This window comes from Ranitomeya variabilis, chromosome 2 (genome assembly GCF_051348905.1).
Source record: "Ranitomeya variabilis isolate aRanVar5 chromosome 2, aRanVar5.hap1, whole genome shotgun sequence".
Taxonomy (NCBI): domain Eukaryota; kingdom Metazoa; phylum Chordata; class Amphibia; order Anura; family Dendrobatidae; genus Ranitomeya; species Ranitomeya variabilis.
Window position 1 is genome coordinate 238,123,658 of NC_135233.1, and position 23,032 is coordinate 238,146,689.

The 23,032-nt window shown below is 44.9% G+C and overlaps 1 protein-coding gene across 1 annotated transcript in view; it reads left to right on the forward strand.

Moving 5' to 3' along the window:
* GDI1 (GDP dissociation inhibitor 1) overlaps positions 1 to 19,346 on the forward strand; it is a 55,806-nt gene extending 36,460 nt beyond the window's left edge. Inside the window, exons 4-11 of the mRNA XM_077284195.1 lie at positions 10,069 to 10,203; positions 12,315 to 12,513; positions 13,022 to 13,153; positions 13,540 to 13,639; positions 14,002 to 14,173; positions 14,321 to 14,465; positions 14,774 to 14,828; positions 15,982 to 19,346. Of these exons, the coding sequence (XP_077140310.1) occupies positions 10,069 to 10,203; positions 12,315 to 12,513; positions 13,022 to 13,153; positions 13,540 to 13,639; positions 14,002 to 14,173; positions 14,321 to 14,465; positions 14,774 to 14,828; positions 15,982 to 16,134 (1,091 nt within the window). The 3' untranslated portion in view covers positions 16,135 to 19,346. The remainder of the gene's footprint in view (positions 1 to 10,068; positions 10,204 to 12,314; positions 12,514 to 13,021; positions 13,154 to 13,539; positions 13,640 to 14,001; positions 14,174 to 14,320; positions 14,466 to 14,773; positions 14,829 to 15,981) is intronic.
* The last annotated feature ends 3,686 nt before the right edge of the window (positions 19,347 to 23,032 follow it).

Below are 23,032 nucleotides of genomic sequence, written 5' to 3' on the forward strand. Positions count from 1 at the left end.
CAAAAACTTTTTTGCTATAAAAAGCGTCTTTTAGTGTGTGACAGCTGCCAATCATAAAAATTTGATATAAAAAACGCTATAAAAGTAAATCAAACCTTCCTTCATCACCCCCTTAGTTAGGGAAAAATAATAAAATTAAAAAAATGTATTTATTTCCATTTTCCCATTAGGGCTAGGGTTAGAGTTAGGGTTAGGGCTAGGGTTCGGGTTGGGGCTAAAGTTAGGGTTAGGGCTAGGGTTAGGGTTAGGGCTAGGGTTGGAGGTAAAGTTAGGGTTAGGGCTAAAGTTAGGGTTAGGGTTTGAATTACATTTACGGTTTGGATTAGGGTTGGGATTAGAATTATGGGTGTGTCAGGGCTAGGGGTGTGGTTAGGGTTACCGTTGGGATTAGGGTTAGGGGTGTGTTTGGGTTAGGGTTTCAGGTACAATTGGGGAGTTTCCACTGTTTAGGCACATCAGGGCTCTCCAAACGCGACATGGCGTCCAATCTCAATTCCAGCCAATTCTGCGTTGAAAAAGTAAAACAGTGCTCCTTCCCTTCCGAGCTCTCCCGTGCGCCCAAAAAGGGGTTTACCCCAACATATGGGTTATCAGCGTACTCGGGACAAATTGAACAACAACTTCTGGGGTCCAAGTTCTCTTGTTATCCTTGGGAAAATTAAAAATTTGGGGGGCTAAAAATCATTTTTGTGAGAAAAAAAAAGATGTTTTATTTTCACGGCTCTGCGTTATAAACTGTAGTGATACACTTGGGGGTTCAAAGTTCTCACAACACATCTAGATAAGTTCCTTGGGAGGTCTAGTTTCCAATATGGGGTCACTTGTGGGGGGTTTGTACTGTTTGGGTACATCAGGGGCTCTGCAAATGCAACGTGACGGCTGCTGACCAATCCATTTAAGTCTGCATTCCAAATGGCGCTCCTTCCCTTCTGAGCTCTGTCATGCGCCCAAACAGTGGTTCCCCCCCACATATGGGGTATCAGCGTACTCAGGACAAATTGGACAACAACTTTTGGGGTCTAATTTATCCTGTTACCCTTGTGAAAATACAAAACTGGGGGCTAAAAAATAATTTTTGTGAAAAAAAAAAAGAATTTTTATTTTCACGGCTTTGTGTTATAAACTGTAGTGAAACACTTGGGGGTTCAAAGTTCTCACAACACATCTAGATAAGTTCCTTGGGAGGTCTAGTTTCCAATATGGGGTCACCTGTGGGGGGTTTGTACTGTTTGGGTACATCAGGGGCTCTGCAAATGCAACATGACGCCTGCAGACCAATCCATTTAAGTCTGCATTCCAAATGGCGCTCCTTCCCTTCCGAGCTCTGTCATGCGCCCAAACAGTGGTTCCCCCCTACATATGGGGTATCAGCATACTCAGGACAAATTGGACAACAACCTTTGGGGTCTAATGTATCCTGTTACCCTTGTGAAAATACAAAACTAGGGGCTAAAAAATCATTTCTGTGAAAAAAAAAAAAAAAATTATTTTCACGGCTTTGCGTTATAAAGTGTAGTGAAACACTTGGGGGTTCAAAGTTCTCACAACACATCTAGATAAGTTCCTTGGGAAGACTAGTTTCCAATATGGGGTCACTTGTGGGGGGTTTGTACTGTTTGGGTACATCAGGGGCTCTGCAAATGCAACGTGACGGCTGCAGACCAATCCATTTAAGTCTGCATTCCAAATGGCGCTCCTTCCCTTCCGAGCTCTGTCATGCGCCCAAACAGTGGTTCCCCCCCACATATGGGGTATCAGCGTACTCAGGACAAATTGGACAACAAATTTTGGGGTCCAATTTATTCTGTTACCCTTGTAAAAATACAAAGCTGGGGGCTAAAAAATCATTTTTGTGAAAAAAAAATATATATATATTTTCACGCCTCTGCGATATAATCTGTAGTGAAACACTTGGGGGTTCAAAGCTCTCAAAACACATCTAGATAAGTTCCTTAGGGGGTCTACTTGCCAAAATGGTGTCACTTGTGGGGGGTTTCAATGTTTAGGCACATCAGGGGCTCTCCAAACGCAACATGGCGTCCCATCTCAATTCCAGTCAATTTTGCATTGAAAAGTCAAATGGCGCTCCTTCCCTTCCAAGCTCTGCCATGCGCCCAAACAATGGTTTACACCCACATATGGGGTATCAGCGTACTCAGGACAAATTGCACAACATTTTCTGGGGTCCAATTTCTTCTCTTACCCTTGGGAAAATAAAAAATTGGGGGCGAAAAGATAATTTTTCTGAAAAAATATGATTTTTTATTTTTACGGCTCTGCATTATAAACTTCTGTGAAGCACTTGGTGGGTCAAAGTGCTCACCACACATCTAGATAAGTTCCTTAGGGGGTCTACTTTCCAAAATGGTGTCACTTGTAGGGGGTTTCAGTGTTTAGGCACATCAGGGGCTCTCCAAACGCAACATGGCGTCTCATCTCAATTCCAGTCAATTTTGCATTGAAAAGTCAAATGGCGCTCCTTCCCTTCCAAGCTCTGCTATGCGCCCAAACAATGGTTTACACCCACATATGGGGTATCAGCGTACTCAGGACAAATTGCACAACATTTTTTGGGGTCCAATTTCTTCTCTTACCCTTGGGAAAATAAAAAATTGGGGGCGAAAAGATAATTTTTGTGAAAAAATATGATTTTTTATTTTTACGGCTCTGCATTATAAACTTCTGTGAAGCACTTGGTGGGTAAAAGTGCTCACCACACATCTAGATAAGTTCCTTAGGGGGTCTACTTTCCAAAATGGTGTCACTTGTAGGGGGTTTCTATATTTAGGCACATCAGGGGCTCTCCAAACGCAACATGGCGTCCCATCTCAATTCCAGTCAATTTTGCATTGAAAAGTCAAATGGCGCTCCTTTCCTTCCGAGCTCTGCCATGCGCCCAAACAGTGGTTTAACCCCACATATGGGGTATCAGCGTACTCAGGACAAATTGTACAACAACTTGGGTCCATTTTCTCCTGTTACCCTTGGTAAAATAAAACAAATTGGAGCTGAAATAAATTTTGTGTGAAAAAAAGTTAAATGTTCATTTTTATTTAAACATTCCAAAAATTCCTGTGAAACACCTGAAGGGTTAATAAACTTCATGAATGTGGTTTTGAGCACCTTGAGAGGTTCAGTTTTTAGAATGGTGTCACACTTGGGTATTTTCTATCATATAGACCCCTCAAAATGACTTCAAATGAGATGTGGTCCCTAAAAAAAAATGGTGTTGTAAAAATGAGAAATTGCTGGTCAACTTTTAACCCTTATAACTCCGTCACAAAAAAAAATTTTGGTTCCAAAATTGTGCTGATGTAAAGTGGACATGTGGAAAATGTTACTTATTAAGTATTTTGCGTGACATATGTCTGTGATTTAAGGGCATAAAAATTCAAAGTTGGAAAATTGCGAAATTTTCAAAATTTTCGCCAAATTTCCATTTTTTTCACAAATAAACGCAAGTTATATCGAATAAATTTTACCACTAACATGAAGTACAATATGTCACGAGAAAACAATGTCAGAATCGCCAAGATCCGTCAAAGCGTTCCAGAGTTATAGCCTCATAAAGGGACAGAGGTCAGAATTGTAAAAATTGGCCCGGTCATTAACGTGCAAACCACCCTCGGGGCTTAAGGGGTTAAAAACAGGGTGGCACATGTTTAGGAGCTGAAATTCCTAAACCCTTCATCCAATTTTAATGTGGATACCCTCAAATGAAAGGTGAAAGTCTGAACTTCAACTCCATCTGAATTGTTTTGTTTAAAATTCATTGTGGTAATGTCTATAACCAAAATTAGAAAAATGTTGTCTCTGTCCAAATATATATGGACCTAACTGTATGTGACACAAAATAGTTAATAAATAACATTTCCCACATGTCTACTTTACATCAGCACAATTTTGGAAACAAATTTTTTTTTTGCTAGGAAGTTATAAGGGTTAAAATTTGACCAGTGATTTCTCATTTTTACAACAAAATTTACAAAACCATTTTTTTAGGGACCACCTCACATTTGAAGTCAGTTTGAGGGTTCTATATGGCAGAAAATACCCAAAAGTGACACCATTCTAAAAACTGCACCCCTCAAGGTGCTCAAAAACCACATTCAAGAAGTTTATTAACCCTTCAGGTGTTTCACAGCAGCAGAAGCAACATGGAAGGAAAAAATTAACATTTAACTTTTTAGTCACAAAAATTATCTTTTAGCAACAATTTTGTTATTTTCCCAAGGGTAAAAGGAGAAACTGGACCACGAACGTTGTTGTGCAATTTGTCCTGAGTACGCTGATACCTCATATGTGGGGGTAAACCACTGTTTGGGCGCACGGCAGGGCTCGGAAGGGAAGGAGCGCCATTTGACTTTTTGAATGAAAAATTGGCTCCAATCTTTAGCGGACACCATGTCTCGTTTGGAGAGCCCCCGTGTGCCTAAACATTGGAGCTCCCCCACAAGTGACCCCATTTTGGAAACTAGACCCCCCAAGGAACTTATCTAGAAGCATAGTGAGCACTTTAAACCCCCATGTTCTTCACAAATTAATCCGTAAAAATGAAAAAGTACTTTTTTTCGCAAAAAAAATATTTTAGCCTCAATTTTTTCATTTTCACATGGGCAACAGGATAAAATGGATCCTAAAATTTGTTGGACAATTTCTCCTGAGTACACCGATACCTCACATGTGGGGGTAAACCACTGTTTGGGCACATGGTAAGGCTCGGAAGGGAAGGAGCGCCATTTGACTTTTTGAATGAAAAATTATCTCCATCGCTAGCGGACACCATGTCAGGTTTGGAGAGCCCCTGTGTGCCTAAACATTGGAGCTCCCCCATAAGTGACCCCATTTTGGAAACTAGACCCCCCAAGGAACTTATCTAGAAGCATCGTGAGCACTTTAAACCCTCAGGTGCTTCACAAATTGATCCGTAAAAATGAAAAAAGTACTTTTTTTCACACAAAATTTCTTTTAGCCTCAATTTTTTTATTTTCACATGGGCAACAGGATAAAATGGATCCTAAAATTTGTTGTGCAATTTCTCCTGAGTACGCCGATACCTCATATGTGGGGGTAAACCACTGTTTGGGTGCACGGCAAGGCTCGGAAGGGAAGGCGCGCCATTTGACTTTTTGAATGGAAAATTAGCTCCAATCGTTAGCGGACACCATGTCGCGTTTGGAGAGCCCCTGTGTGCCTAAACATTGGAGCTCCCCTACAAGTGACCCCATTTTGGAAACTAGACCCCCCAAGGAACTTATCTAGATGCATAGTGAGCACTTAAAACCCCCAGGTGCTTCACAGAAGTTTATAACGCAGAGCCATGAAAATAAAAAAATATTTTTCTTTCCTCAAAAATGAATTTTAGCCCGGAATTTTTTATTTTCCCAAGGGTAATAGGAGAAATTGGACCCCAAATATTGTTGTCCAGTTTGTCCTGAGTACGATGATACCCCATATGTGGGGGTAAACCACTGTTTGGGCGCACGGCAGGGCTCGGAAGGGAAGGCACGCCATTTGGCTTTTTGAATGGAAAATTAGCTTCAATCATTAGCGGACACCATGTAGCGTTTGGAGAGCCCCTGTGTGCCTAAACATTGGAGCTCCCGCACAATTGACCCCATTTTGGAAACTAGACCTCCCATGGAACTAATCTAGATGTGTGGTGAGCACTTTGAACCCCCAAGTGCTTCACAGAAGTTTATAACGCAGAGCCATGAAAATAAAAAATAATTTTTCTTTTCTCAAAAATGATTTTTTAGCCCACAATTTTTTATTTTCCCAAGGGTAACAGGAGAAATTGGACCCCAAAATTTGTTGTCCAGTTTCTCCTGAGTACGCTGATACCCCATATGTGGGGGTAAACCACTGTTTTGGCACACGTCGGGGTTCGGAAGGGAAGTAGTGACGTTTTGAAATGCAGACTTTGATGGAATGCTCTGCGGGCGTCACGTTGCGTTTGCAGAGCCCCTGATGTGCCTAGACAGTAGGAACTCCCCACAAGTGACCCCATTTTGGAAACTAGACCCCCAAGGAACTTATCTAGATGTGTGGTGAGCACGTTCAACCCCCAAGTGCTTCACAGAAGTTTACAACGCAGAGCCGTGAAAATAAAAAATAATTTTTCTTTCCTCAAAAAAGATGTTTTAGCAAGCAATTTTTTATTTTCACAAGGGTAACAGGAGAAATTGGACCCCAATATTTGTTGCCCAGGTTGTTGTGAGTACGCTGATACCCCATATGTGGGGGTAAACCACTGTTTGGGCGCACGTCAGGGCTCGGAAGGGAAGTAGTGACATTTGAAATGCAGACTTTGATGGAATGGTCTGCGGGCGTCACGTTGCATTTGCAGAGCCCCTGATGTGCCTAAACAGTAGAAACACCCCACAAGTGACCCCTTTTTGGAAACTAGAACCCCCAAGGAACTTACCTAGATGTGTGGTGAGCACGTTCAACCCCCAAGTGCTTCACAGAAGTTTACAACGCAGAGCCGTGAAAATAAAAAATAATTTTTCTTTCCTCAAAAAAGATGTTTTAGCAAGCAATTTTTTATTTTCACAAGGGTAACAGGAGAAATTGGACCCCTATATTTGTTGCCCAGGTTGTTGTGAGTACGCTGATACCCCATATGTGGGGGTAAACCACTGTTTGGGCGCACGTCGGGGCTTGGAAGGGAGGGAGCACCATTTGACTTTTTGAACGCAAGATTGACTGGAATCAATGGTGGCGCCATGTTGCGTTTGGAGACCCCTGATGTGCCTAAACAGTGGAAACCCCTCAATTCTAACTTCAACACTAACCCCAACACACCCCTAACCCTAATCCCAACTGTAGCCATAAACCTAATCACAACCCTAACCCCAACACACCCCTAACCACAACCCTAACCCCAACACACCCGTAACCCTAATCCCAACCCTAATCCTAACCCTAATCCCAACCCTTACCCTAATCCCAACCCTAACCACAACTGTAACCCCAACACACCCCTAACCCTATCCGTAACCCTAACCACAAGCCTACTCTTAACCCTTTTTCCAACCCTAGCCCTAATTCCAACCCTAAATCTAATTCCAACCCTAACACTAAGGCTATGTGCCCACGTTGCGGATTCGTGTGAGATTTTTCCGCACCATTTTTGAAAAATCCGCAGGTAAAAGGCACTACGTTTTACCTGCGGATTTACAGCGGATTTCCAGTGTTTTTTTGTGCGGATTTCACCTGCGGATTCCTATTGAGGAACAGGTGTAAAACGCTGCGGAATCCGCACAAAATTGACATGCTGTGGAAAATACAACACAGCGTTTCCGCACGGTATTTTCCGCACCATGGGCACAGCGGATTTGGTTTTCCATAGGTGTACATGGTACTGTAAACCTGATGGAAAACTGCTACGAATTCGCAGCGGCCGATCCGCTGCGGATCCACGGCCAATCCGCTGCGGATCCGCGGCCAATCCTCTGCGGATCCGCGGCCGATCCGCTGCGGATCCGCGGCCGATCCGCTGCCGATCCGCAGCCAAATCCGCACTGTGTGCACATGCCCTAACCCTAGTTCTAACCCTAACCCTAGTGGAAAAAGAAAAAAAAATATTTTCTTTTTTTTTATTATTGTCCCTACCTATGGGGGTGATAAAGGGGGGGGTCATTTACTATTTTTTTTATTTTGATCACTGTGATAGGTTATATTGCAGTGATCAAAATATACCTGGAACGAATCTGCCGGCCGGCAGATTCGGCAGGCGCACTGCGAATGCGCAGAAGACGGACGGACGCCCGGAGGCTCGGTAAGTATGAGGGTGGGGGGGGATCTGAGCATGGGGGGTGGATCGGAGGACGGGGGGGTGGCATCGGAGCACGGGGGGAGCGGGCAGGAGGACGGGGGAGCGGACAGGACGACTTAGGGGGGCGGACCACATATCGGAGGACTGGGGAGGAGATCGGTGGGTGTGGGGGGGGACAGATTAGGTTTTCCAGCCATGGCCGATGATATTGCAGCATCGGCCATGGCCGGATTGTAATATTTCACCAGTTTTTTAGGTGAAATATTACAAATCGCTCTGATTGGCAGTTTCACTTTCAACAGCCAATCAGAGCGATCGTAGGGGGGGGGGGGGGGGGTGAAGCCACCCCCCCTGGGCTGAAGTACCACTCCCCCTGTCCCTGCAGATCGGGTGAAATTGGAGTTAACCCTTTCACCCGATCTGCAGGGACGCGATCATTCCATGACGCCACATAGGCGTCATGGGTCGGATTGGCACGGGTTTTCATGACGCCTACGTGGCGTCAAAGGTCGGGAAGGGGTTAAAGGGAACCTGTCACCCCCAAAATCGCGGGTGAGGTAAGCCCACCGGCATCAGGGGCTTAGCTACAGCATTCTGGAATGGTGTAGATAAGCCCCCAATGTATCCTAAAAGATGAGAAAAAGACGTTAGATTATACTCACCCAGGGGCGGTCCCGCTGCTGGTCCGCGTCCGGTGCCTCCTATCTTCATCAGATGACGTCATCTTCTGGTCTTCACGCTGCGGCTCCAGCGCAGGCGTACTTTGTCTGCCCTGTTGAGGGCAGAGCAAAGTACTGCAGTGCGCAGGCGCTGGGCCTCTCTGACCTTTCCCGGTGCCTGCGCACTGCAGTACTTTGCTCTGCCCTCAACAGGGCAGAGAAAGTACGCCTGCGCTGGAGCCGCAGCGTGAAGACCAGAAGAGGACGTCATCTGATGAAGATGGGAGGTGTGGGACCGCCCCTGGGTGAGTATAATCTAACGTCTTTCTCTCATCTTTTAGGATACATCGGGGGCTTATCTACAGCATTACAGAATGCTGTAGATAAGCCCCTGATGCCGGTGGGCTTACCTCACCCGCGATTTTGGGGGTGACAGATTCCCTTTAAATAGCACTGCAGGAAGCAGTGAAAAGTGTGGTCCACTGATGAACAAGTCTGGGCACCGAACCTCTATGTACCCCGTTAACATTATGAAAGCATGTAGCTTTTTTTTTTTTTTCAGCATTATTATTGTGATGGCCGTTTTTCCTTTTTTTTATTGTGTCTATATCTATAGCAGCCAGGAGTATTGTGCTCCGCGTCCAGCTGCTTCCTGCGTCTACACCAGCTGGAGAAAGCAGCATCCTCTCTCAGTCCCCTAATCATATGCAGAGGAAAAGAGCAAATAAACATGGAAGAGTTCTCAGAGAAGAATAGTGATCCTGGAAATTCATAGAAATAATAGAATAACTATGGCCTCCAGATTTCATCATAGCGCCCTTCAGTCATGTTACACTGACAGGCCCAATACATTGCACTATACAAAAGCCCTTTGGGGGAATGGGGCAGTATAATGCCCAGCATGACCACTACTTCCATGTACAATGAGGGGTGTGTGGTCAGGCATGGGCATTACTGCTCCTTTTCCACAGGAAACTTCCTAACCCTGATTGGTGGGGGACCTGGTGATTGGACCCCAATGATTATACTCTTATCCCGAGAATGGGTGATAAATGTTGTGTATGGGACAGGTACTTTAAGGGTTAAAGAGCATGAGGTTGTCACTCAGCATTGTTAAAGTGAGGCTGTTTTAACATGTCAGGAAAACACAGTCCTTTCTCGCCGGGATTCCTGACCTGAACTAACTGCCCACACCATATTTCTCAGACATGTCACCACATAATCGGATAATCACAAATTGCTCACTACTACCCAGCTTTCCCACATATTGATAGAACTAATGACCATTGCAAAAGCAAAACAAACCTGTCAGCTAACACCTCCCCGCCCTCGTCCTTTATATGTCGTCTTGTTTGCTCACAGTAATATGTCAATATTACAGAACAGGTGTAACATGTACCGAACAGGTGGAGTGGTGCTTGTTGCAGCCACAAAAGAAACTAATAAAATATATACAATATCTGTGTGACAACAAAACCACTCAATCACAGTAGGACTTCTTCTAACTTTTGCACAATTTCTTTCAGTAAGACGCTCGACCTAATAATATCCTGAGCGACAGGACATCCGGCTGCTGAATGCTAGGAATTGTGGCCATAATAACCCTTTTCTGCCTCTCCTCTTTTGCAGGCCAGCTGGTGAAGATGCTGCTGTACACCGAGGTCACTCGCTACCTGGACTTCAAAGTGGTAGAAGGAAGTTTTGTGTACAAAGGAGGAAAGATATACAAAGTCCCCTCAACCGAAACCGAGGCCCTGGCCTCCAGTAAGTACACGTCAGCAAGCACAGCCTTAGGGCTGTCCCACACGTCCAGATAATTCCGGTACCGGAATAAATCGGTACCGGAGTTATCCGTGTCCGTGTGCCTGGGAACTCACGGAGGCCATACGTGCGGCACACGTGTGCCGCCCGTATGGCGAGTGGGTACCACACGGAGCGTGTGGTACCCACTCTGCATGGTGCTGAAGCTGCGATTCATATCATCCCTGCAGCAACGTTTGCTGTAGAGAAAATATGAAGAATAGTGTTTAAAATAAAGATCCATGTGTCCGGCGCCCCCCCACCCCCTGTGCGCCCCCCCACCCCCTGTGCGCCCCCCCCCGCTGGTCAGAAAATACTTACCCGCCTCCCTCGCTGCTTCCTGGTCTGGCCGCGGCTTCTCCTGCATGCGGTCACGTGGGCCCGATCATTTACAGTCATGAATATGTGGCTCCACCTCCCATAGGGGCGGAGCCGACTATTCATGATTGTAAATGATCGGCCCCACGTGACCGCATACAGTAAGCCGCGGCCAGACCAGGAAGGAGCGAGGGAGCGGGTAAGTATTTTCTGACCAGCGGGGGGGCGCACAGGGGGTGGGGGGGCGGCGGACACATGGATCTTTATTTTTAACACTATTCTTCATATTTTCTCTATAGCAAACGCTGCTGCAGGGAAGATATGAATACCGGCTTCAGCACCATGTGGGGGGGACAGCGCTTACTGTAGCGCTGTCTCCGGCACGCCACACGGACCCCAGACGGAGAATGTCCGTGTGAGGTCCGTGTTTTACGCGGACCCATTGACTCTATTGGGTCCGTGTAATACGTGCGCTCCCACGAACACTGACATGTCTCCGTGTTTGGCACACGGAGACACGGTCCGCAAAAAATCAATGACATCTGAACAGATGCATTGATTTTTATGGGTCTACGTGTGTCAGTGTCTCCGGTACGTGAGGAAACTGTCACCTCACGTACCGGAATCACTGACGTGTGAAACCGGCCTTAGGCTATGTGCACACGTAAGAAAAGAGGTGCAGAATTTTCTGCACAAAATCCGCATCTCCTGGCAGAATCCACAGCTGCGGTTTGCCGCAGTTTTTATGCGGATTTTGTGCATTTTTTGTGCGGAATTGATGAGGATTTTGTGTGGATTTTCTGCAGTTTTTCCCAATTCGGATTTCTATTGTGGAGGGGTGCAGAAACGCTGCAGATCCGCAGAAAAGAAGTGACATGCACTTCTTTGAAATCCGCAGCAATTCCGCACTGATTTTTCTGCACCATGTGCACAGATTTTTTTTTTTTTACATTGATTTACATTGTACTGTAAATCACAGTGCGGATCTGCAGCGTTTCTGCGTGGAAAAAAACGCTGCGGATCCGCACTAAATCTGCATCGTGTGCACACAGCCTAAAGGTGTCCACACACATTAAAGCAATGTGAACCCGTCAGCGGAAGTGGACAACTATCAAATGTGTATGGGGGCCTAAAGACTTACCATCTGCTGGGAGAATAAGGCTATGTTCACACGCTGCGGTTTTTGCTGCGGATCCGCAGCAGATTTGCAGCTGCGGATCCGCAGACGTTTTCCATGCAGGGTACAGTACAATGTTACCCTATGGAAAACCAAATCCGCTGTGCCCATTTTCCTTTTTTCCGCTTGAAAATCCGCGCTGATTTTCTGCGGAAAAAAAGAAGTAGCTTGTCACTTCTTTCTGCGGATTCCGCAACTGTTTTCCACCTGCACCAATAGGAAAGTGCAGTTGGAAACCCGCAGTGGAATCCGCAGGAGAAACCGCACAGAAAACCGCAGGGAAATCCACCGCGGTTTTGCACTGCGGGTTTTCACAAATCAGGACCTGAAAAATCCGCAGAAAAAAAAGGATGGTGTGAACAAGGCCTAACACATTTGGCATCTAAAATTTCAGGATTCTTTTGTTCTTAGGACAGATATTATGCTTCTAGAGTTGTCTGGAGGTCACTTAGTTCCCTTTCCCTGTTGAAAACACATGGATGCTCATTCGATCTGCTTACATATGTGCATATGGCCTGAGAATGTCAATCAGGTTTTATTTGCTGTTTTTTAGATTTTATCTTCAGTCTCCTTTTTTCAGATCTCATGGGGATGTTTGAGAAACGTCGTTTCCGCAAGTTTTTGGTCTTTGTAGCCAACTTTGATGAGAACGACTCCAAGACATTCGAAGGGGTGGATCCCAAAAGCACCACCATGCGAGATGTGTACAAGAAATTCGACTTAGGGCAGGATGTCATTGATTTCACAGGCCATGCCTTGGCGCTTTATAGAACTGACGAGTGAGTATTTGCCACTTCTGATATAAAGTAGCCTTACATTTTGCATCTGGTGATTCTGTGACTTTGCCAGGTTTGGTGACTTTATGGGAAAGGTGCAATAGGTGTTCCATCAAGATAACTAACACAAGGCCTGCAGAAGATGATATGGACCCACAGGGTGTAACAGACTTTGTATAAGTCTAAATCAAAGTCAGAGGGATTGTGAGCTCTTCAAGCAAGTTATTGTGAAAAAATACAGAAATAGTGAACACCCTTGCGCAGCTGAAAAAACAACTGGATCTCATTGCTCAGGTCCAGAGAAATCCCACAGAGTCCTTTAGAAATCCAGGGTACCTATGACACCCACTAGTTTAGCTTTAGTTGAGCTTCTGGCATGTGCCCTGATGTAAAGGGGACAAATTCACTATAAGACCCCGGCCAGGAATAGTAAGGCTGTAAGGTTTTGGTCTCCTTTCAGCTGGTCATGGTTTGGTTTCAGTAGCCACTATGCTGCTTTATCTTTTTATAGGTATTTGGATCAGCCATGTCTGGAAACCATCAATCGAATCAAGTTGTACAGCGAGTCTCTGGCAAGATACGGAAAAAGCCCCTATCTGTACCCTCTGTATGGACTGGGCGAGCTGCCACAAGGATTTGCCAGGTGAGGAACCCCTATATCTTCTTAAGGAGTGACCCTAAGTAAGAGATATATAGGGGCAGACAAACAGTCGTGATGTAAGATAGACTACTTCTGTAGTCATGTTTCTACTTGTTCTTTCATTATACAGGTGTCTTGTGTAAGTGAATGAAGCTAAGGCCGGAGACACACTGGTGCGAGATACGGCCGAGTCTCGCTGGTTAAAAGCAAGCTGTGGCACCGGCATTCCGGAGCGGAGCGTGCAGCTGCATAGCAATACATGGAGCCGCACGCTCCGCTCCGGAGTGCCGGTGCCACAGCTTGCTTTTAACCACCGAGACTCGGCCGTATCTCGCACCAGTGTGTCTCCGGCCTAATTCTGCTCCTCCTTTCTCCTCCACCCTTTGCAGGCTCAGCGCTATCTACGGTGGGACCTACATGTTAAACAAGAGCGTGGATGAGATTGTAGTGGAGAAAGGGAAAGTAGTTGGAGTAAAATCAGAGGGAGAGGTAAGTTCTCCGGGAATGATTACAGTGGACTAGCTGAAAGGAGTATGGGCAAAAGATCAGTCAGTGAGTTCTTTCCTATCTTGTAAGCTCCGAAACATCATCTCAATGACTGAAGAGCTGTGTCTGTAGGATTCCCGAGCAGTAACCTGTTGGTTTGGTGGCTTTTACTGTAGTCCTGGGCTTCAATGTAATCATGAGAATTCATGGTGCTTATGTGTATGTTATTCCTGTCTTTGCACTGGTGTCCAATGGTTACCCAAATTCTTTCCAAACCCTAAAATAAACTCACACATAAAAGTGTCTGTATAATAATAAGGTTCTGCTTTTTCATTCATGCCTTTCCTGTTCTGTTCCTTATTCAGGTGGCACGTTGCAAGCAGCTGATCTGTGATCCCAGCTATGTTTCTGACCGAGTGCGTAAGGCTGGTCAGGTGATCCGCGTCATCTGCATCCTCAGCCATCCCATCAAGAACACCAATGATGCCAACTCTTGCCAAATTATCATTCCACAGAACCAGGTCAATAGAAAATCAGGTGAGATGGAATTGACATAAATAAGAATGATGTAGAGATATTATGTAGCCCCGTGGTAGCTGACTGGTGCATGTCCGTAGGATTCTGAGTACAAAAAGAATTGTGAATATCTGATGATTTAAACCCTGTGTATCTCCCCCTGTATAGATATCTATGTCTGCATGATTTCATATGCACACAACGTGGCTGCACAAGGCAAGTACATTGCTATCGTCAGCACCACAGTGGAGACAACTGAGCCTGAGAAGGAGATTGAACCGGCACTGGAGCTCTTGGAGCCTATAGACCAAAAGTAAGGAGAGCACAACAAACTTTATGTTTATAGGAGTGCTAAAGGACATAAATATAGAAACATCTGTTCTTTTTAGAGTTTTAGGTTGCATATTGTGCACCTAAAATGGGTGCAAAGGAGGTAAATGCTTCCTAAACTCAATCACAATCATAATCAGTAGATTCTGGACCCCTGAATAGTTTAGGCTGATCAAAACTTATATAGAAAACGCATGAAGGAGTACATGTCACAGATCCATATGTGCTGCTGTAGCTCATAAATTTATGTTTGCAATGCAATTTACCCACAAATGCTATTTCTCATTTCAGGTTTGTCGCTATCAGTGATCTGTTTGAACCAACTGAAGATGGCTCAGAAAGTCAGGTAAATGTCTCCTATAAAGACAGACTAAGGCCTCATTCAGACTTCCATTTTTTTCATGCAAAAGATAAAAAGTAGGACATTTTTCATTAATTTGCTGCATCTGATTTCTGGCCCGTCCCTTTTTACCATTAGTGCGGCATACCTTTTTGTCAACAGTGTTAAAAAGAAAAAAACTTCCAAGCTTCTACCCATTAAACTGGAATACAAGGAAAGCACTAGGATGACACTCAGATAGCATCCATGTGCTTTCTGTTTTTTTCACTAGCCCATTGATTTAAATGGGCGAGTTTGATCCATGACTCAGATCAAAAACTGACATGTTACTTCTTTTTTTTTTTTTGTGGGCAGCCACTGTGGAAAAATGCACAGACATGTGAACAGCCCCATAGACTCTGTGAAAAAAATAAAATAAAGGAGAGCGCATGGGCGTGAAACTTGAATGAAGCCTAAGGCTACTTTCACACTAGCGTCGGGAACAACCCGTCGCTGTGCGTCGGGCCGCCGTTCCCGACGCTAGCGTGGTCTCCGCCGCACAACGGGGGCAGCGGATGCATTTTTCCCACGCATCCGCTGCCCCATTGTGAGGTGCGGGGAGGTGGGGGCGGAGTTCCGGCCGCGCATGCGTGGTCGGAAAAAGCGGACCATCGGGAGCAAAAAACGTTACATGTAACGTTTTTTGCTCCCGACGGTCCGCTACCACACGCCCAAGCGTCGCAAAACGGACGCAACGTTTGGCAATGCGTCGCAAATGCGTCGCTAATGTTAGTCTATGAGGAAAAAAGGTATCCAGCAAGAACTTTTGCTGGATGCGTATTTTCGGCAAAACGACGCATTTGCGACGTATTGCAGTTAACGCTAGTGTGAAAGTAGCCTAAGGCTAAGTTCAGCTGGCCAGTCAAAACTTGTGCCGGTCATGTCCGCAAATTGCAAATGTGACTAGCTCCATGCAGCAGCCTTCTGGATCAAAGAACCCATTAAATATTTGCCTTTCATTTTTTAGGAGTCTAACTTTAAAGGGGGAACATTTTTGCTAAAAAAAAAAAAAAAAAAACCGCATCACGTGACCCACCCACGCGGGGTATTTTGTGTTGTACTGGGAGATGTGGACACTCATCTGTCTTACATCATCAGCTTTTTGTCCTTTCTATAACAGGTGTTCTGCTCCCGTTCCTACGACGCCACCACACATTTCGAGACCACGTGCAACGACATCAAAGACATCTACAAGAGAATGACTGGAACAGACTTTGATTTCGAGAACATGAAGCGCAAGCAGAATGACGTTTACGGAGAAGAAGACCAGTGAACGTGGGGAGGGGGTTGTCGGAGCGGGGGGGTGGGGTGGGCTAGCAGTAAGGTAAAACTGATAAAACAACTTGGGTTTTATGGAAGCAGGGGCAGTCGCAAGGTTTAGACGAGCATGTCGGGGGAATCATGGCTTGTGATAACGCTGGAAATGGAGGAGGCATAGCAAGGGGAAGGATGTGAGAACAAATAGTTAAAGCTTCCATTTTCCCTTTTTCAATCCTGACGATTCCACGTTAACTTTTTAAGTCTCGGGCTGACACTATGGTGGAGCGTCAACCTGCCGCGATGTCCTTTTCTCAGATACGGTTACATAGTCCCTGTTGAAATGTTTACATTGCCAGTGCATTTTCACATTCCCTCACAACCCGGGCTAAAATGTTTAATCATTTGCTGGTCCCATAGGTCAATTGTTCATGTCAGAGTCGGCCATAGTGGTGGACATGGGCTTGCATTTCACTTGCTTACATTCCCTATATTGGCAGGGCTCCGTTGAGCAGCTGTAGGCGTATTACATCATAGGTTATTATGTATACAGATATCATATGACTAAATTCTCAGGATAGAAAATTTCATGTAAAAAAATTCCGGTGGCGAAAACTGGAAATCAGCTCCTTCCAATGACCCGTTTTTTTCGGGAGGACGTCTTAATATGAAGACTGAAGAGGTGGACTAAGCAGCGTGCCTTCAGGAGAGACTCCTACAGAACATTAGTAGAGTAGGTAACACGTAGAGCGCCTTTACCCGGCCAGGCCTTTCAGCAGATTAGTGTTTGCTCGTTCGCAGTCGCACGTTCCAGAGCCCATGTTGTTGCCTTCCTTTCAAGCCGCTAGAACGACGGCTAGCCGCTCTCATATTCCACACATTCAGTGACACCGGATTCCATATCACATCCATAATCCGGCGCTATTCCTCCAAAGCCTCGTTGGCCTCCATCTCAAGTGTTTCTCTAACAAGTGGCTTAAAAAGTTACCCTAAATTTATTATCTTCCTAATTTATTTAAGTTATTAGTGAACGGGTCACAAGCCCATGTGGGAAATACACTAACAGAAAAAAAAAATATCACCTTTTAGGCTCCTAGCTCATAACAGCCAATCGTATTGCAGCTATGGGTTGCTATGATCGTCCTGTGACTTTGCCCATAGTAACCAAACACTACATTCTAAGAGGTCGCTATGGGCACAAGAGGCAAGTTGTGTCTGCTGTCGTGTAAATAAAAGGTGCACTAACATTTCCGGCAAAAGGAAAACTATAAGCCCACAATACACGAAACACATCACTACAAATATCCGAGGAGACCATGATTGTGACGTTTATTTTGTGTATTTCCTGTTATTAGTGAGCGCAATGCAGAGAGTAATCCATTCCAACCGCGGGACATTTCCTTTTAGATTAACGAGATCAGATCCATCATTCTGACAACCATATCAACTAGTCCAGCTTGAAACATCACTTTGATTACTATGGGCTTTGGTTCCTTTGGGCGGTGGTTGCTATGGGGTCTAGTTGCTTTAGACTCAGATTGCTTTAGGCTCCAGTGGCTTTAATTGCTATGGACTGGTTGCTATAGCTCTGGATGCTATAGACTTGAGTTGCTATGGGCTTTGGTTGCTATGGACTTAAGTTGCTATGAGCTCTGGTACCTATGGACTTGAGTTGCTATGGGCTCTGGTAACTATGGACTTGAGTTGCTTTGGGCTCTGATTGCTATGGACTTCAGTTGCTATGGGCTCTGGTTGCTATGGACCTGAGTTACTATGGGCTCCAGTAGCTGTGGACTTGAGTTGCTATGGGCTTTAGTTACTATGGACTTGAGTTCATATGGGCTCTGGTTGCTATGGACTTGGATTGCTATGGGCTCTGCTAGCTATGAGCTCTGATTGCTATGGACTATGGTTCCTATGGATTCTGGTTGCTAAGGTCTTTGATTTCTATGGGCTTTGGCTGCTTTTCTTGTCTGGGCCAGTCTGTATTTTGGGCCCTATGAGATGTATACTGTATTGGTCATCCTAAAGTAAAGATCTGGACTCACGGTGTAGGGGTTTCTTGCATATGTCCCACCCTTATGTCATAACGCTAAGGTGTAGCCATATTTGCAATCATCATAAAGCATTGGCTACTGATAATCATTTTTAATCATTTACGGAAAAAACTTGGGTCTGGAAAACACAAGTAAAGGCCACATTCACACTATCAGTATTTTACCTCAGTATGTGTAAGCTGAAATCAGGAGAGGAACAATCAGAGGAAAAGTGTAATAGAAACACGTCACCACTTCTATATTATCACACACTTGTGATTTTGGCTACAAATACTGATGTAACTGACCAAATAGTGAATGTGTGAACGTGGCTAAATGATGAGATAGAGCCTTTGTTGTGTGTGGACCTCCTCACTTGGGGTGGTGGTCATCACTGACCACTAACCTGTTTCATCAGCTAAGCTGTGTAAGCTATGTCACCTATATTGTCTTCTCTGCGGACGTTGCATCTTGTCCCTTTTCGGTGTAGAGTATACACGTCTCCTGTGGTGGTCACGGTACAATATGGTACTCCTCCCAATACAATATGGATCTTGTGTGTAGAGACAGCTACTCTACATATGGATCCTTAAGATGCTCAGCTCCCTATATCATAGCTCCTCTGGTGGCCACCATCAGATATAAGGGTCCTGTTCTGTGATGGCCACCATTCAGGGTCGGGGTGCTTTTCTCTGGTGGTCACCATTAGATATAATGATCCTGTTTTGTGATTACCACCATTGGGAATAAGGGTCTTTTTCTGTGGTGGCCATTAAGTGTCAGAGAACTATTCTGTTGTGGCCACGATTAGGTGTCAGGGCATTGTTCTGTGGATTGAAGGATCATGTTCTGTAATTGTCGCTACACTATCAGGTATAAGGGTCCTGTTCTGTGGTGTCCACGATTGTAAGGGTCCCATTGTATGGTGGCCAACATTAGGTGACAGGGTCCTGTTCTGTAGTGGCCACAATTAAATGTAAGGGTCCTGCTTCTTCCGGATGTGGCTTACTCCACTGCTGTCTGTACAATTTCATTTGAGCCTTTGGTTCTCTTCTAAAACTCTATTTATCGGCTTCTTTGCATTGTCTGACCCCTTCCCCCTTACTATAAAATACAGATCTTCTTACAAGTAGATATTATTAATTTACTGTGTTTGACATAAACAATATCAATTAAAATGTTGTGGAAATTCTGGGTCCTGTGGTCTTTGTGTATAAAACTGATGACTACTGGTGGCCATAGAGGTGGACTGAGAGGAGCAGTCAGTGGATTCCCCATTACAAAATCATATGTTTCTTTCATCTCTCCTGCTGAGCTTCTTCTCTAGTGAACTGCTAGGCTGTACACTCCAGGACACAAGTTTCTGTGCACACCAGGTTTGGGTTAGGGCTCGCTCACACTGACGTATAATACAGAGGAGTGCAATGCGAAAAAAATATTGTATTGCACTCTGACCAATGTTATGAAATGAGTCAGTGCTCACCTGCGAGTTTTTCCTCCCCTCTAATCGGATTGAAAAAAAAAAAAGCAGCATGCTGTGATTGGATGCGAGAATTGGATCGCACTCGCCAATGCAAGTCAATGGTGCGAGAAAAAAAATCGTACAGCACAAGGACCATGCATGTGCAGCCCCATTTTTATGCACACATCCCAAAGGAAAGCATTTCATCAGCCAAGTACAGTAAGGCTAGGTTCACATTAGCGTTTCTGTGCGCCGCGTATCATCTGCATGTTCAAACGCATCCCAAAACGCATGTTTATGAAGCTTTTTTATCTGCATCAGCTTATGCATGACAGGCAAAAAAACGCTGTGTGTGCATCTGTTTGTATGGGTTTTTGCCTGCTTTTGTGTTGTTTATGCGCATGCGTTCGATATTTCCAGGCTTGTCTCAATGGGTGTGTCTCAAAACAGTTCCTGGACATGCGCAGTTCGAAGTACGCAAGCACATTGAACACATGCATGTTTCCATAGACAGTAATGCATTGTTTTGACGCACTTCATCCGCAATCATCCGCATGCGGATAACTGCGCATAATTGGTGCCTCAAAAAATGCAACATACTGCGTTCGCTGGACCTCGCGAAACGACGCATGCGTACGCATGTCCCTACGTACACCATGTTAAAGATAGGTACGCAAGACGCATGCGGATCTATGCACATCAAACGCTTCGCACAGATATGCGAATGTGAAACCCGCCTAAATCCAGAGCCAGAACCATCAGAATAGATGTCATGTAGATATTTAATAAGGCTGTAAAGGCACGAATGATTGACCTCGGGGAGACCAAAACACCCAACACCGCGGAGACACCATCACGTGTTTCTCAACACAGTGATCCAGAACACTGCCCCCATCCCTTATGGGAAATATGCAAATGCATGTAGAGTAGCTGCGGAGACACCATCACGTGTTTCTCAATGCAAGCAGAGAATAGCCAGGTCTTTCCCCGGGAAGGAACAACCACGGGAAGGGCAGCATCCAATAAAGGAAAACATCCAATAAAGGAAAACCACCTATGCCAAGCATGGTATCCATCCACAGACAGCTGTTTCGGGGTTTTTGCCCCTCATCAGTGTGGAGTAGGAAACTGGCTATTAGGAGCAGTGCCTAGTAAAAAGGCTGTAAAGGCACGGATGATTGACCTCGGGGAGACCAAAACACCCAACACCGCGGAGACACCCAACACTGCTTGCGTTGAGAAACACGTGATGGTGTCTCCGCAGCTACTCTACATGCATTTGCATATTTCCCTTTAGGGATGGGGGCAGTGTTCTGGATCACTGCGTTGAGAAACATGTGATGGTGTCTCCGCGGTTCAGGCTTGAGAGCCAACTACCAATTAAGTAAATCAGGTGATGTGCATCTCTGTAATGAGGAGGGGTGTTGTCTAATGACATCAAAACCCTATATAAGGTGTGCTTAATTATTAGGCAACTTCCTTTCTTTTGGCAAAATGGGTCAGAAGAGAGATTTGACGGGCTCTGAAAAGTCCAAAATTGTGAGATGTCTTGCAGAGGGATGCAGCAGTCTTGAAATTGTTCGGTGATCACGCTTTAAAAGTTTAACAATCAAGATTTTCATGGCAAATAGCCAACAGGGTCAGAAGAAGCGTGTTGGGCAAAAAAGGCGCAAAATAACTGCCCATGAATAGAGGAAAATCAAGCGTGAAGCTGCCAAGATGCCATTTGCCACCAGTTTTGCCATATTTCAGAGCTGCAACGTTACTGGAGTAACAAAAAGCACAAGGTGTGCGTTACTCAGGGACATGGCCAAGGTAAGGAAAGCTGAAAAACGACCACCTTTGAACAAGAAACATAAGATAAAATGTCAAGACTGGGTCAAGAAATATCTTAAGACTGACTTTTCAAAGGTTTTATGGACTGATGAAATGAGAGTGACTCTTGATGGGCCAGAGGCTGGATCAGTAAAGGGCAGAGAGCTCCACTCAGACTCAGACGCCAGCAAGGTGGAGGTGGGGTACTGGTATGGGCTGAGACCTTTTCGGGTTGAGGATGGAGTGAAGCTCAACTCCCAGACCTACTGCCAGTTTCTAGAAGACAACTTCTTCAAGCAGTGGTATAGGAAGATGTCGGTATCGTTCAAGAAAAACATGATTTTCATGCAGGACAATGCTCCATCACATGCCTCCAACTACTCCACAGCGTGGCTGGCCAGTAAAGGTCTCTAAAGAAGAAAAAATAATGACATGGCCCCCTTGTTCACCTGATCTGAGCCCCATAGAGAACCTGTGGTCCCTCATAAAATGTGAGATCTACAGTGAGGGAAAACAGTACACCTCTCGGAACAGTGTCTGGGAGGCTGTGGTGGCTGCTGCACGCAATGTTGGTCGTAAACAGATCAAGCAACTGACAGAATCTATGGATGGAAGGCTGCTGAGTGTCATCATACAGAAAGGTGGCTATATTGGTCACTAATTTTTTGGGGTTTTGTTTTTGCATGTTAGAAATGTTTATTTCTAAATTTTGTGCAGTTATATTGGTTTACCTGGTGAAAATAAACAAGTGAGATGGGAACATATTTGGTTTTTATTAAGTTGCCTAATAATTCTGCACAGTAATAGTTACCTGCACAAACAGATATCCTCCTAAGATAGCCAAATCTAAAAAAAAAAACACTCCAACTTCCAAAAATATTAAGCTTTGATATTTCTGAGTCTTTTGGGTTGATTGAGAACATAGTTGTTGATCAATAATAAAAATAATCCTCTAAAATACAACTTGCCTAATAATTCTGCACACAGTGTATATTGCTGAGTGAATAGAAAACCATTGCAGTGTTTAGGGGTGTACACATAGGGATGCAAAAATGGCAGTGTCCCCCACCCCCAAATATTGGTGTCTGGAGGGCTCACCAGTATCATAAATGGGACATTGCAGGTCGTGCCTTGTTACAGATGCTGTGTCAGAGCCCAGAAGCTTTAACTCCTTCACGCTCCATGACGAATAGATGCTTTACACCATGGAGCAGGTTCAAAGGCTGAGCCCACTCCAGACACTGCAGGTGCCATTTGTGTTTTACAGCTAGTATCTGTCAACAACAGTGGCGAAAGGAGCAAGTGCGACTGCTGGAGTTAACCCCTTAAATGGCGCTGTCATTTACTGACAATGGGAATTAAGGTGCTCAATCCTGCCCGCCTCCCTGCGACTTGATCATGGGGTGCCATGGCTGCTGGAGGCCTTCTAAACATACCACAATGCTACCACGTTGGCACTAATGTGAAGCCCAACCACAGGCAACGACTTCTACCAGATACTGTAAGACTAGAGTATTACAGTATACAGAACAAATGATCACGGATTCAAGCATAACCCCTAAGGATGGAAAGTAAAAATATAAAAAAAGTTATGATGATAA